Source organism: Lepidochelys kempii, chromosome 1, assembly GCF_965140265.1.
Source record: "Lepidochelys kempii isolate rLepKem1 chromosome 1, rLepKem1.hap2, whole genome shotgun sequence".
Lineage (NCBI taxonomy): Eukaryota > Metazoa > Chordata > Testudines > Cheloniidae > Lepidochelys > Lepidochelys kempii.
This window is the reverse complement of record NC_133256.1, coordinates 54613872-54627811: the sequence shown is the minus strand read 5'-3', so window position 1 is coordinate 54627811 and position 13940 is coordinate 54613872. Positions and strand designations below refer to the sequence as shown.

General features: G+C 42.7%; 2 protein-coding genes across 2 annotated transcripts in view; both read right to left on the bottom strand.

Moving 5' to 3' along the window:
- ATP7B (ATPase copper transporting beta) overlaps positions 1–13940 on the bottom strand; it is a 143724-nt gene that overhangs the window by 97718 nt on the left and 32066 nt on the right. Inside the window, exons 17-21 of the mRNA XM_073342979.1 lie at positions 13599–13679; positions 9604–9669; positions 5957–6080; positions 5600–5731; positions 3326–3466 (exon numbers count right to left, since the gene is read on the bottom strand). Coding sequence (XP_073199080.1) covers positions 3326–3466; positions 5600–5731; positions 5957–6080; positions 9604–9669; positions 13599–13679 — 544 coding nt within the window. The remainder of the gene's footprint in view (positions 1–3325; positions 3467–5599; positions 5732–5956; positions 6081–9603; positions 9670–13598; positions 13680–13940) is intronic.
- On the bottom strand, positions 33–1782 carry LOC140907179 (myb/SANT-like DNA-binding domain-containing protein 7). The gene is made up of 2 exons (XM_073332521.1): positions 1200–1782; positions 33–610 (listed from the first exon to the last, which is right to left on the bottom strand). The coding sequence occupies exons 1-2, from the start codon at positions 1780–1782 to the stop codon at positions 528–530; spliced, it is 666 nt and encodes a 221-aa protein (XP_073188622.1). The 3' UTR covers positions 33–527.

Genomic DNA, 13940 nt, shown 5'->3' with positions numbered 1-13940 from the left:
CAAACGGGGATGACTACCAAGGTAGCCCAGGAGGGGTGGTGGAGGAGGGAAGGAAAATGCCACACAGCACTTTAAAAGTTTATAACTTTAAAATTTATTGAATGCCAGCCTTCTTTTTTTTTGGGCAATCCTCTGTGGCGGAGTGGCTGGTTGGCCGGTGGCCCCCCCACCGCGTTCTTGGGCGTCTGGGTGTGGAGGCTATGGAACTTGGGGAGGAGGGTGGTTGGTTACACAGGGGCTGTAGTGGCAGTCTGTGCTCCAGCTGCCTTTGCTGCAGCTCAACCATACACTGGAGCATACTGGTTTGGTCCTCCAGCAGCCTCAGCATTGAATCCTGCCTCCTCTCATCATGCTGCTGCCACATTTGAGCTTCAGCCCTCTCTTCAGCCCGCCACTTACTCTCTTCAGCCCACCACCTCTCCTCCTGGTCATTTTGTGCTTTCCTGCACTCTGACATTATTTGCCTCCACGCATTCATCTGTGCTCTGTCAGTGTGGGAGGACAGCAAGAGCTCAGAGAACATTTCGTCACAAGTGCCTTTTTTTTTTCTTTCTAATCTTCACTAGCCTCTGGGAAGGAGAAGATCCTGTGATCATTGAAACACATGCAGCTGGTGGAGAAAAAAAAGGGGGACAGCGGTATTTAAAAAGACACATTTTATAAAACAGTGGCTACATTCTTTCAGGGTAAACCTTGCTGTTAACATTACATACATAGCACATGTGCTTTCGTTACAAGGTCGCATTTTGCCTCCCCCCACCGCGTGGCTACCCCCTCAAGCCTCCCCCCTCCCCGTAGCTAACAGCGGGGAACATTTCTGTGCAGCCACAGGCAAACAGCCCAGCAGGAACGGGCTCCTCTGAGTGTCCCCTGAAGAAAAGTACCCTATTTCAACCAGGTGACCATGAATGATATCTCACTCTCCTGCGGATTACACAGAGAGATAAAGAACGGATGTTGTTTGAACACCAGCAAACATATACTGCAATGCTTTGTTGTACAATGATTCCCGAGTACGTGTTACTATCGTGGAGTGGTAAAGTGTCCTACCATGAAGGACGCAATAAGGCTGCCCTCCCCAGAAACCTTTTGTACAGGCTTTGGGAGTACATCCAGGAGAGCCGCGAATGCCAGGGCAAAGTAATCCTTTCACATGCTTGCTTTTAAACCACGTATAGTATTTTAAAAGGTACACTCACCGGAGGTCCCTTCTCCGCCTGCCGGGTCCAGGAAGCAGCCTTGGGTGGGTTCGGGGGGTACTGGCTCCAGGTCCAGGGTGAGAAACAGTTCCTGGCTGTTGGGAAAACCGGTTTCTCCGCTTGCTTGCTGTGAGCTATCTACAACCTCCTCCTCATCATCATCTTCTTCGTCCCCAAAACCTGCTTCCGTGTTGCCTCCATCTCCATTGAAGGAGTCGAACAACACGGCTGGGGTAGTGGTGGCTGAACCCCCTAAAATGGCATGCAGCTCATCATAGAAGCGGCATGTTTGGGGCTCTGACCCGGAGTGGCCGTTCGCCTCTCTGGTTTTCTGGTAGGCTTGCCTCAGCTCCTTAAGTTTCACGCGGCATTGCTTCGGGTCCCTGTTATGGCCTCTGTCCTTCATGCCCTGGGAGATTTTGACAAAGGTTTTGGCATTTTGAAAACTGGAAAGGAGTTCTGATAGCACCGATTCCTCTCCCCATACAGCGATCAGATCCCGTACCTCCCGTTCAGTCCCTGCTGGAGCTCTTTTGCGATTCTGGGACTCCATCATGGTCACCTCTGCTGATGAGCTCTGCATGGTCACCTGCAGCTTGCCACACTGGCCAAAAAGGAAATGAGATTCAAAAGTTCTCAGTTCTTTTCCTGTCTACCTGGCCAGTGCATCTGAATTGAGAGTGCTGTCCAGAGTGGTCACAATGGAGCACTCTGGGATAGCTCCCGGAGGCCAATACCATCAAATTGTGTCCACAGTACCCCAAATTCGAGCCGGCAAGGCCGATTTAAGCGCTAATCCACTTGTCGGGGTGAAGTAAGGAAATCGATTTTAAGAACCCTTTAAGTCGAAATAAAGGGCTTCATCGTGTGGACGGGTGCAGGTTTACATCGATTTAACGCTGCTAAATTCGACCTAAAGTCCTAATGTAGACCAGGGCTAAGAGAAGGCCCTTACACCGGCAGACAGAGATTTTGATTCTTTCTTTTATACCTCTATAACTAGCCAAGTGATAAGAATACACCTAAATTCTTAGAGTATAGGCCTTTACAGACAGGCCTGAATACCTATATCCTAACAGTAGTGAGGTCTTAGTTTGGTTCAAATTTCTTAAAAGAAGTATATCTATGGGGAGAGAATAATATGGTCAGGATGGGGTAGTTTTTAAAATAGCCTGATGTGCTAAGAAAGCACATGCATGTTAGTTAGCTAGGGAGCGTTGATTGTGCAACTTCAAATGAAAGAATTTTCCCTGTAATCCATTTAGGAGGCTTGTGTTTGACACATGCAGTTGAGCTGGTTTTAAAGGCCTGTATCTAATTCCATGTTCAGTTAATTTGCATTGGAGCATGCAAAACATACTAATTTCCAGTTGCACTAATTACATGATGAAAATTGTTTTACACTTACTTTTTGGCAACGTGCACTGTAACTTTGCGTTCGGTTTTTTCTTTTTAAAAACCATCATCCTAACAGTATGCTGCAACCTAACTGATTAGGGCTCAATGCAGATGTCTTATATGTGGAATTGTACCATGTTCGATCATGTAAAGTCAGTGATTGTGCTTTTGCCATCACATGCTATATCTTGTAGACGATATATCCAAAAACAGGATGCAGCTAGTAATGTATGGAAGATTTTCTTATGTCTTGGGAAAGTGTTTTGAAAAATGTTCATTGCCAGAGATGGCTCTCTCTAAAGTAATAGTGTCTGAATTCCCATTCTAGTCCAGTTCTTGTCCCCTGACAAAGTGAAACTGATAAATATATCAAAATAACGCGGGACAGAAAAAATGTGCTAGCTTTGTGAAGTTGGTAAGCTGCAAAAGTTCAGTGGCAGTCATACCACCATCTGGATCCCCCTAGCTCTAAAATACTAATCATCTACTAAATGATTGAACCCTTCTCTTCAGTCTTAATAGTTTGCCAAGTGGTTAAAAGATTTTTGTTTCACAAGTCCTCTACCAGCTACAATAAGAATATAATCAAAGAAAAACTGTCTGGAGATGTTGGACATCTTATGTCTCTTTCCACTCTTGAGATATCTCATTTCTATTTTCATTATCAAAATACAGAGTAAAATTCTTCAGAGGACTTATCCTATAATTGACAGTAACAAATATCCTACCAGATTCCTCTTCAGTCCAGCCAAAGGAGTCATTAGATAGTTCTGCTTTCGCTAAGATACTCAGCAGTGTGCTAGGTGCTTCTTGTTTCCACTGTTTCCTGTTTTCTGGGGTTTCTTCAGGTACGACAACCACCTGGCCAGCTAGGAAACAGGAGGAGCATCAGGTTGCTGCATGTGATAAAACGTGAATGTGACTTGGCATTACTGCAATGTTCCCTTGCCAACTTAAAAGATTTTCATTTTTATAGTGGAGTTTCTCATTTCTTTGGCTCCTTAAGTAGCCAATTGCTTTCCTTGTGGGATTTTTCCTTCTCCAAGCAGACTGCTTTATCTGCAGTATTTGATCTGACTGGTATTGCAAGGAAGGCCTACTTCTGGAGTATTTGCCACCAAAGTTTCTAATGATCAGATAACACTATTGTTTCTAATACTCAAAAATAATAGAATTAAACACTTTGTCCTCACTATAAAGTATCTGTGCAAGAATAATTACATTTTCATTAAAGCAAAATAGCCTTCTACAATTCAGACCTTGTGTAAGCAGGTGCAACTCCATTGACTAATTCCTGATTTCTTTCTTATAGTCCATTACAGGCTGAGAAAGCTGCAGAGGAGGTGTCCCTGAGGTGGAATGAAACACAAAAGGGATGGTGTGGTCCCTAAACCCATGTAAAGGGGAAAAGAGCAAACATGGTTTAGCTCCAATCCCTGGGGCTAATGGAAGCCTTTCCATGCCAGTTGTAGGCATGTGTACAAATCCCTTGGAGGGTCTCCATTAAGAAACCTGCATGTGGAGGGGAAGTGAAGCCAGCACATAGTGTAGTGGTGGTGGTCTTCCCTGGGGATAGACAAGGAGCTACAGGATGGTGCTGTGCTTCTCTTATAGATCCCTGAGCTCCATCTACCCTGTCACTAATCCCTGCCGCTGGAGGAGAGAAGGCAGAAGGTCTGCAAGTCCTAAGTGAGACTACTGCTATCTTTGCCCTCTTGTGAGTGTTTCGGGTGGGGGGAGGACATAGCTCACTGTTGTTATTTATTGAGTGCCATAGTGGAGTTTGGCCCTGTACACACAGAGGAGACTGCCAGAACAAGCCTACAGTCAAAATTAGACCTAAATAATACAGCTCATGCATAATACACTGAACAAAGGTTTAATCTAAGAGTGGCACAGATATTCTTTTCTACAACAGTAAATAGCAAGCCCCTGGACAACTAGGGATTAACAAAGCTCTCAGGGCAGTTCCATGACATTCCCTTCTGCTGGGAGAATGGTGGCTATAATATTGTTTCTTTACAATGTGGAGTTTGGATATTAAAGGAAGAGGAAAATCCTCAGTGTGCTGATATGGAGGGCCCCCCAGGAAAATATTTAGGCCAGGCTTTAGTTGGGCCTCAGCCCAACAGTCAATATTAGCTGTGCAGTTTTTCACCCACAATTAAATATGATTAAATTGCATCCACAACTGCACTTGTCTAAAAACCTGCTTTTAATTGTGCTTGCAATTCTGGAGGTCATTGTGAAAACTAAGGCCATAGGGCCACCTTCTGTCTTTCCCAGTGGCAGTCCCTGCAGACAGTCTTGCTGAGTCCAGGCACCCATGGCAGAGTTGACACACACAGAGAACTGGTATCAGAGCAGCCTACTCTGAAAAGATGGATCACAACCACCACCACCCTTTGGAAGGGTACAACAGGCACTCTGCCATGTGACAGCATATTTCTGTGTATCTGTGCAGAAACAGGAGAAGGATCATGACTCCATCCCCACGCCACTCTTGGGTGCTGTTGCTGATAGACATCCCTGGTCCCTGAGTGCCAGGAACACAAGGCCCAAGACTGTGGTTATCCCTTGTGCACATTTGCAAGGTGGGAGATAGCTTCTTGCACCTTTTCCCAGCCTGTACACCCATGCAGGGCAAGCCACAGTCTAGCTCATATGATAAAGCACTAGTTAAGCACTAATGATGATAACACCAACCTCTTTTTAGTGCTTTTCATCAGTAGATCTCAAAGCACTTTACAAAAGGTGGAAAGTAGCATTATCCCCATTTTACACATGTTAGAACAAATGGAAAATTATTATTACATCCTTTGGTTGAACATATGCGATAACCTCAATTATCATGACAAACTCCGGTAATAACAGCACAGCAGATCTCATGAATATTCTGCTGTGAAACTCCCAAATGAAAACACTGTTTAAATGTCTATAACCGGTCTGGCTGGATTAAGTTGGTCTTTGTCTACACGCAGTAAAAAACAACAAATTCATACCAAGTTCACTTTCAGCCATTGTAGGGCAGACAGATGTGACATCTGCCTCAGCTAGAAAATCCAGGAGAGTCTTTGGGACTCTAACTTGCCATTGTTTTCTGATTTCCATGGTATTATCTATATTGCCAGCCTCTAAGGGAAAGAAAAGAACAAATAAATATTTCAATGCCCTTCAAACAGATTTTACTGTGATTCTAATGCTTACCCCTGACATACCTGTATATTGGAAACAAATCCTGTAAACAAGAATCTATCAGATGTTATGATAGGAGTCACTGACTGAATTTAAGTGAGTGTAACTACTAATTAATTTCCAAGTCAATATATTCACTTGCCCTGTGCTTCCCTAAGTAATACCTGCTTCTGGAGAGCAAAGTTCTTCCAAAGATTTTTGTGTGTAATCTTCATAGATCTTCATCCATTTCTCCTTAAGATTCTCACCATCCTCAAAAGTTAACGTCTCATTAAGTTTATCTAGTTCCTGAAACAAAATAGATTTTAGTAAGAAACAGAACACAAACATTGGGCAGTCACTTAATTCCCATTTTTATTGATTTTTTTCAAATGTTTTCAGGTGGACAGGTAGATTGAAACAGTGACACAACATGAAAAGTGATAATGCAGCAGGAGTTTCAGAATACACATGATTATTTGTAAAACACTGGTTTGCAAGAGGCTTTCCAAACATGTAGGAAGACAAGCTGGTAGAATGGTGCCGAATAAATAATATGCGTTATTTTGAAAATGCGTTCTACTTTCAGATGTTAGGGTTTTTAAAACACATAACCATATCACTCTCCCTATATATTCTAAAGTGTCATTTCAATTTCTTCCAAAAGTGTCTAATTCACTGTTGTATTATTCCTGCTTTGTGCTTAGAATCATAGAAGATTAGGGTTGGAAGAGACCTCAGGAGATCATGTAGTCCTACCCCCTGCTCAAAGCAGGACCAATTCCAACTAAATCATCCCAGCCAGGGCTTTGTCAAGCTAGGCCTTAAAAACCTTTAAGGATGGAGATTCCACCATCTCCCTCGGTAACCCATTCCATTGTTTCACCACCCTCCTAGTGAAATAGTTTTTCCTAATATCCAACCTAGACCTCCCCCACTGCAACTTGCTCCTAGTTCTGTCATCTGCCACCACTGAGAACAGCCTACCTCCATCCTCTTTGGAACCCCCTGTGACGCAGCAGGGAGGGGGGAGTGTTGACCTGGAAATGTGGCAGGGGAGTTTCAATGGGAGACCCAAGAGCCTGTAACCTGAGCCAGAGCGGGAGGTAACACCTCTACCCAGGAATGTGAACAGAGGCTGCAGGAGGGAGCCTGCTAAGGGGGGGTTTAGTTTCAGTTTGGTGCTGGGTGGTGGAACACAGGGAACCCCAGGGCTGGGGTCTAAGCTCCCTGGTCCCCCAGAAGGACTTGACTGAGGGGTCCTGGTTGTACCCACAAGCTCTGTTTGAGACTGTGTCCCTGTTGTCCAATAAACCTTCTGTTTTACTGGCTGGCTGAGAGTCTCAGTGAATCCCAGGAAGAGAGGTGCAGGGCCTGGACTCCCCCATACTCCATGACACCCCCCTTCAGGTAGTTGAAGGCTGCTATTAAATTCCCCCTCACTCTTCTCTTCTGCAGACTAAATAAGTCCAGTTTCCTCAGCCTCTCCTTGTAAGGGTCCAGAAATGCTACGAACTTTTGAATTCTATGGAACAACCACCAACTCAAAACAACAGTAGCTAGTAGCTCCAAAAGCAGCCATTGACATGTTCCAGAAATACTCAAAGGCACCTTATTAAAGTAATTTATAAGGCAAATTTGGAGTTTGCAAACTAAATCACTTTTGAGATATGATATTCCCCAAAAAAACTTTTACAAAAGTAAAATTACTCTGAGCTTTCGTCCTTTTGTTTCTGATTAGGGCTGTTGATTAATCGCAGTTAACTCACGTGATTAACTCAAAAAATTAATAGCGATTAAAAAAATTAATCGCAATTAATTGCACAGTTAAACAATAGACTACCAACTAAAATTTATTAAATATTTTTGGATGTCTTTCTACATTTTCAAATACACTGGATGCTCGCTAGAATGCGGGATTTGGGATCCATGCATGGTACCGTGTTAACACGGGGACCGAGTTAAAATGAATTGCAATTAAAGTAATTAAATTTGGGATCCATGGCCAAGACCGCGTTCTATGCGAATTTGCACTATGTAGATGCGCGCTCTAGCGAGGGTCCGGTATATATTGATTTCAGTTACAACACAGAATACAAAATGTACAGAGCTCTCTTTATATTATTTTTATTACAAATATTTGCACTGTAAAAATGATAAAGAAATAATATTTTTCAATTCACTTCATACAAGTACTGAAGTGCAATATCTTTATTGTGAAAGTGCAACCTACAAATGTGGGGGGTTTTTTGGTTACATAACTGCAGTCAGAAAGCAAAACTATGTAAAACTTTAGAGCCTACAAGACCACTCAGTCTTACTTCTTGTTCAGCCAATCGCTAAGACAAACAAGTTTGTTTACATTTACGGGACAAAATCCTGCCTGCTTCTTATTTACAACGTCACCTGAAAGTGAGAACAGGCATTTGCATGGCACTTTTGTAGCCGGCATTGCAAGGTATTTACGTGCCAGATATGCTAAACATTCGTATGCCCCTTCATGCTTCGGCCACCATTCCAGAGGACATGCTTCCATGCTGATGACGCTCATTAAAATAAAAATGTGTTAATTAAATTCGTGACTGAACTCCTTGGGGGAGAATTGTATGTCTCCTGCTCTGTTTTACACGCATTCTGCCATATACTTCATGTTATAGCAACCTCGGATGATGACCCAGCACAGGCACTTCAACTGCAGATTTGACAAAACGCAAAGAAGGTACCTATGTGAAATTTCTAAAGATAGCTTCAGCACTCAACACAAGGTTTAAGAATCTGAAGTGCCTTCCAAAATCTGAGAGGGATGAGGTGTGAAGCATGCTTTCAGAAGTCTTAAAAGTGCAACACTCCAATGCGGAAACTACAGAACTGAACCACCAAAAAAGAAAATCAACCTTCTGCTGGTGGCATCTGACTCCAGATGATGAAAACGAATATGCATCGGTCCGCACTGCTTTGGATTGTTATCGAGCAGAACCCGTCATCGGCATAGACACATCCTCTGGAAAGGTGGTTGAAGCAAGAAGGGACATATGAATCTTTAGTGCATCAGGCATGTAAATATCTTGCAACACTGGCTACAACAGTGCCATGCAAACACCTGTTGTCACTTTCCGGTGACATTGTAAACAAGAAGCAGGCAGCATTTATTTCCTATAAATGTAAACAAATGTGTTTGTCTGAGCGATTGGCTGAACAAGAAGTAGGACTGAGTGGACTTGTAGGTTCTAAAATTTTACTTTATTTTATTTTTGAGTGCAGTTATTTTTTGTATATAATTCTACATTTGTAAGTTCAACTTTCATGATAAAGAGATTGCACTACATTATTTGTATTAGGTGAACTGAACAATACTATTTCTTTTGTTTTTTACTGTGCAAATATTTGTAATAAAAATAATAAAATAATGTGAGCACTGTACACTTTGTATTCTGTGTGGTAATTGAAATCAATATGTTTTAAAATGTAGAAAACATCCACAAATATTTAAATACTATTCTATTTTTTAACAGTGCGACTCATCACGATTCATCTTTTTAATCGCGTGATTCATCTTTTTAATTGCACGATTCATCGCGATTAATTTTTTTACTCACTTGACAGCCCTATTTCTGATTAATGCTTTATCCAATCACCATCAAATTTCCCCCTCCAAAAATCTTCCTCTGGCAGATGATCATACATGTGCAATATCAAGTGGAATGTTTTCTTTATAACAAAGGGAGGAGGAGGAGGATTATAATGGAAACCTAGTTACAACTTAAATGATGGAGCTGCTATCATATCTTCAGACTACTAAAGCAAATGTGATTTTAACAGAGCTACAACATACCTCTTCTTGAACAGTATCTTCCTCAGGAACACATGCATCTAAATTAATTTCAAATTTTACTCCTCCCTACAAAAAAGAAGTTCACATACTTCATTAAAGTAGCTCATTAAAATCTATGCAGCTTAAAAGGGGCACTACCAACTCAAAAATTACTTTTCTATGAAAACTGTTTATCTATTGTTATTACGCCTGAAAAGATTAGAAAAAAAATATTTTTTTGTTTGTTCACTTTGTTTATTTGACAGCAATTTCTGTATAGTCAGTTTCAGTATGGTTAGTTTCCCATGTTTGTGTCTTTCACACAGCAACAGGGAAGGGGGAAAAAAGTTTTCAAAATTGAAAAATGTAGCAACAAAGATTTGCAGGTGGTTTCAGGGAAGTAGTAGTACTTAAAACTATTTTTAAAACACTTACTGAAATTTACAATGTCTCTATAAACATAAGAGGGATAGCAATCTTTTAGATAGTTATTATATGATAATTATTGTTATGACAAGATGGCAAATGATTGTATGACAAGACTAGACAAGACGGCAATGTCAGAGAATTTAAAAAAAGCCCTATTAAATAACCGTCTAGTGCCCCCTTTGCCATGCACAAGATTGGTCTCTATTGTAGGTTCTCAAGAATCCAGTCCAATCCAAATTTTGAATACTTGCAGTGCCTGGTCTGCAATAACTTCCCTTAGAAGCCTTATTCCAATGCCTAATTGATATTATTGTTAGAAAAGTTTCCTGATATCTCATGTAAATTTTAATTTAACATTTGCATCTGCTTCTATTATTCAAACAACAGTAGAGAGATACAGTAACACCTAAAAGATACAAGGTAACGCATTCCAGTGTTTCACCACCCTCCTAGTGAAAAAGTTTTTCCTAATATCCAACCTAAACCTCCCCCTCTGCAACTTGAGACCATTACTCCTTGTCCTGTCCTCTTCTACCACTGAGAATAGTCTAGAACCATCCTCTCTGGAACCACCTCTCAGGTAGTTGAAAGCAGCTATCAAATCCCCCCTCATTCTTCTCTTCTGCAGACTAAACAATCCCAGTTCCCTCAGCCTCTCCTCATAAGTCATGTGTTCCAGACCCCTAATCATTTTTGTTGCCCTTCGCTGGACTCTCTCCAATTTATCCACATCCTTCTTGTAGTGTGGGGCCCAAAACTGGACACAGTACTCCAGATGAGGCCTCACCAATGTCGAATAGAGGGGAACGATCACGTCCCTCGATCTGCTCGCTATGCCCCTACTTATACATCCCAAAATGCCATTGGCCTTCTTGGCAACAAGGGCACACTGCTGACTCATATCCAGCTTCTCGTCCACTGTCACCCCAGGTCCTTTTCTACAGAACTGCTGCCTAGCCATTCGGTCCCTAGTCTGTAGCTGTGCATTGGGTTCTTCCGTCCTAAGTGCAGGACCCTGCACTTATCCTTATTGAACCTCATCAGATTTCTTTTGGCCCAATCCTCCAATTTGTCTAGGTCCCTCTGTATCCTATCCCTGCCCTCCAGCGTATCTACCACTCCTCCCAGTTTAGTATCATCCGCAAATTTGCTGAGAGTGCAATCCACACCATCCTCCAGATCATTTATGAAGATATTGAACAAAACCAGCCCCAGGACCGACCCCTGGGGCACTCCACTTGACACCGGCTGCCAACTAGACATGGAGCCATTGATCACTACCCGTTGAGCCCGACAATCTAGCCAACTTTCTACCCACCTTATAGTGCATTCATCCAGCCCATACTTCTTTAACTTGCTGACAAGAATACTGTGGGAGACCGTGTCAAAAGCTTTGCTAAAGTCAAGAAACAATACATCCACTGCTTTCCCTTCATCCACAGAACCAGTAATCTCATCATAGAAGGCGATTAGATTAGTCAGGCATGACCTTCCCTTGGTGAATCTACGCTGACTGTTCCTGATCACTTTCCTCTCATGTAAGTGTTTCAGGATTGATTCTTTGAGGACCTGCTCCATGATTTTTCCAGGAACTGAGGTGAGGCTGACTGGCCTGTAGTTCCCAGGATCCTCCTTCTTCCCTTTTTTAAAGATTGGCACTACATTAGCCTTTTTCCAGTCATCTGGGACTTCCCCCGTTCGCCACGAGTTTTCAAAGATAATGGCCAATGGCTCTGCAATCACAGCCACCAATTCCTTCAGCACTCTTGGATGCAACTCGTCCGGCCCCGTGGACTTGTGCATGTCCAGCTTTTCTAAATAGTCCCTAATCACCTCTTTCTCCACAGAGGGCTGGCCATCTACTCCCCATTTTGTGATGCCCAGCGCAGCAGTCTGGGAGCTGTCCTTGTTAGTGAAGACAGAGGCAAAAAAAGCATTGAGTACATTAGCTTTTTCCACATCCTCTGTCACTAGGTTGCCTCCTTCATTCAGTAAGGGGCCCACACTTCCCTTCGCTTTCTTCTTGTTGCCAACAAAGCTGAAGAAACCCTTCTTGTTACTCTTGACATCTCTTGCTAGCTGCAGCTCCAGGTGCGATTTGGCCCTCCTGATTTCATTCCTACATGCCCGAGCAATATTTTTATACTCTTCCCTGGTCATATGTCCAACCTTCCACTTCTTGTAAGCTTCTTTTTTATGTTTAAGGTCCACTAGGATTTCACCGTTAAGCCAAGCTGGTCGCCTGCCATATTTACTATTCTTTCGACTCATTGGGATGGTTTGTCCCTGTAACCTCAACAGGGATTCCTTGAAATACAGCCAGCTCTCCTGGACTCCTTTCCCCTTCATGTTAGTCCCCCAGGGGATCCTACCCATCCGTTCCATGAGGGAGTCGAAGTCTGCTTTCCTGAAGTCCAGGGTCCGTATCCTGCTGCTTACCTTTCTTCCCTGTGTCAGGATCCTGAACTCAACCAACTCATGGTCACTGCCTCCCAGATTCCCATCCACTTTTGCTTCCCCCACTAATTCTTCCCTGTTTGTGAGCAGCAGGTCAAGAAAAGCTCCCCCCCCCAGTTGGCTCGTCTAGCGCTTGCACCAGGAAATTGTCCCCTACGCTTTCCAAAAACTTCCTGGATTGTCTATGCACCGCTGTATTGCTCTCCCAGCAGATATCAGGAAAATTAAAGTCACCCATGAGAACCAGGGCGTGCGATCTAGTAGCTTCTGCGAGCTGCCGGAAGAAAGCCTCATCCACCTCTTCCCCCTGGTCCGGTGGTCTATAGCAGACTCCCACCACTACATCACTCTTGTTGCTCACACTTCTAAACTTAATCCAGAGACACTCAGGTTTTTCTGCAGTTTCGTACTGGAGCTCATGGTACTTCACCCATCTTGTCTCTAGATTTCAGAGTAACAGCCGTGTTAGTCTGTATTCGCAAAAAGAAAAGAAGTACTTGTGGCACCTTAGAGACTAACCAATTTATTTGAGCATGAGCTTTTGTGAGCTACAGCTCACTTCATCGGATGCATACCGTGGAAAATGCAGCAGACTTTATATACACACAGAGATCATGAAACAATACCTCCTCCCACCCCACTGTCCTGCTGGTAATAGCTTATCTAAAGTGATCATCAAGTTGGGCCATTTCCAGCACAAATCCAGGTTTTCTGACCCTCCACCCCCCACACACAAACTCACTCTCCTGCTGGTAATAGCCCATCCAAAGTGACAACTCTCTACACAATGTGCATGATAATCAAGGTGGGCCATTTCCTGCACAAATCCAGATTCTCTCACCCCGTCACCTCCCTCCAAAAAACACACACACACAAACTCACTATCCTGCTGGTCTCTAGAGTATCTAATGGGAGTCACTATCCAGTTGAGGGCAGGGCTGTGTTACCATGCTATTTTCCTTGATGACCCTTTGCTCCCACAGAAATTCTTACCAGCAATCCATAGAGTAGCACTGATGTTGACTTGTACGCAACCTGCTTTCTAGAGCTATCGTGGTATAGTGGGACCATCTGAGACAAACAGAGGAAAGCTATAAAGGAGAAGAAAATAGGGCAATGATCTCTGTTACCTTTGTTTTATGTTTCTTTTCCAGGACTCTTCTCTCTTGCCAGTTCTGTAGTCTGATATGTTTCAAGTTTTCTTCAATATCCTTGAAGAAAAAAATAAAATGCTCATAAAGTTCAAAAAGTACAATTATACATCCACTCCTCAGAACCAGAGTATGTATAGACTATGCATAAAGTGTATGGTTTATGGTGTACATTTATTAATTGCTCTTCATAAATATTCTCCTAATTGCTTCACTGCTAATTGGAATGGAATAGCAAATAATTGCCAAAGTTATCTGATTTGGCATAAAAAAAGAGTTAGGAAATTTTTCAAAAAGTGCAAACCTCTGATTTTTCAAACT

Coding starts and splice junctions, on each gene's coding strand:
- LOC140907179 (XM_073332521.1), bottom strand. CDS start 1,782: ATGCAGAGCTCATCAGCAGAGGTGACCATGATGGAGTCCCAGAATCGC. Junction 611..1,199: donor AGGCGGAGAAGGGACCTCCG/GTGAGTGTACCT, acceptor TTTCTCCACCAG/CTGCATGTGTTTCAATGATC.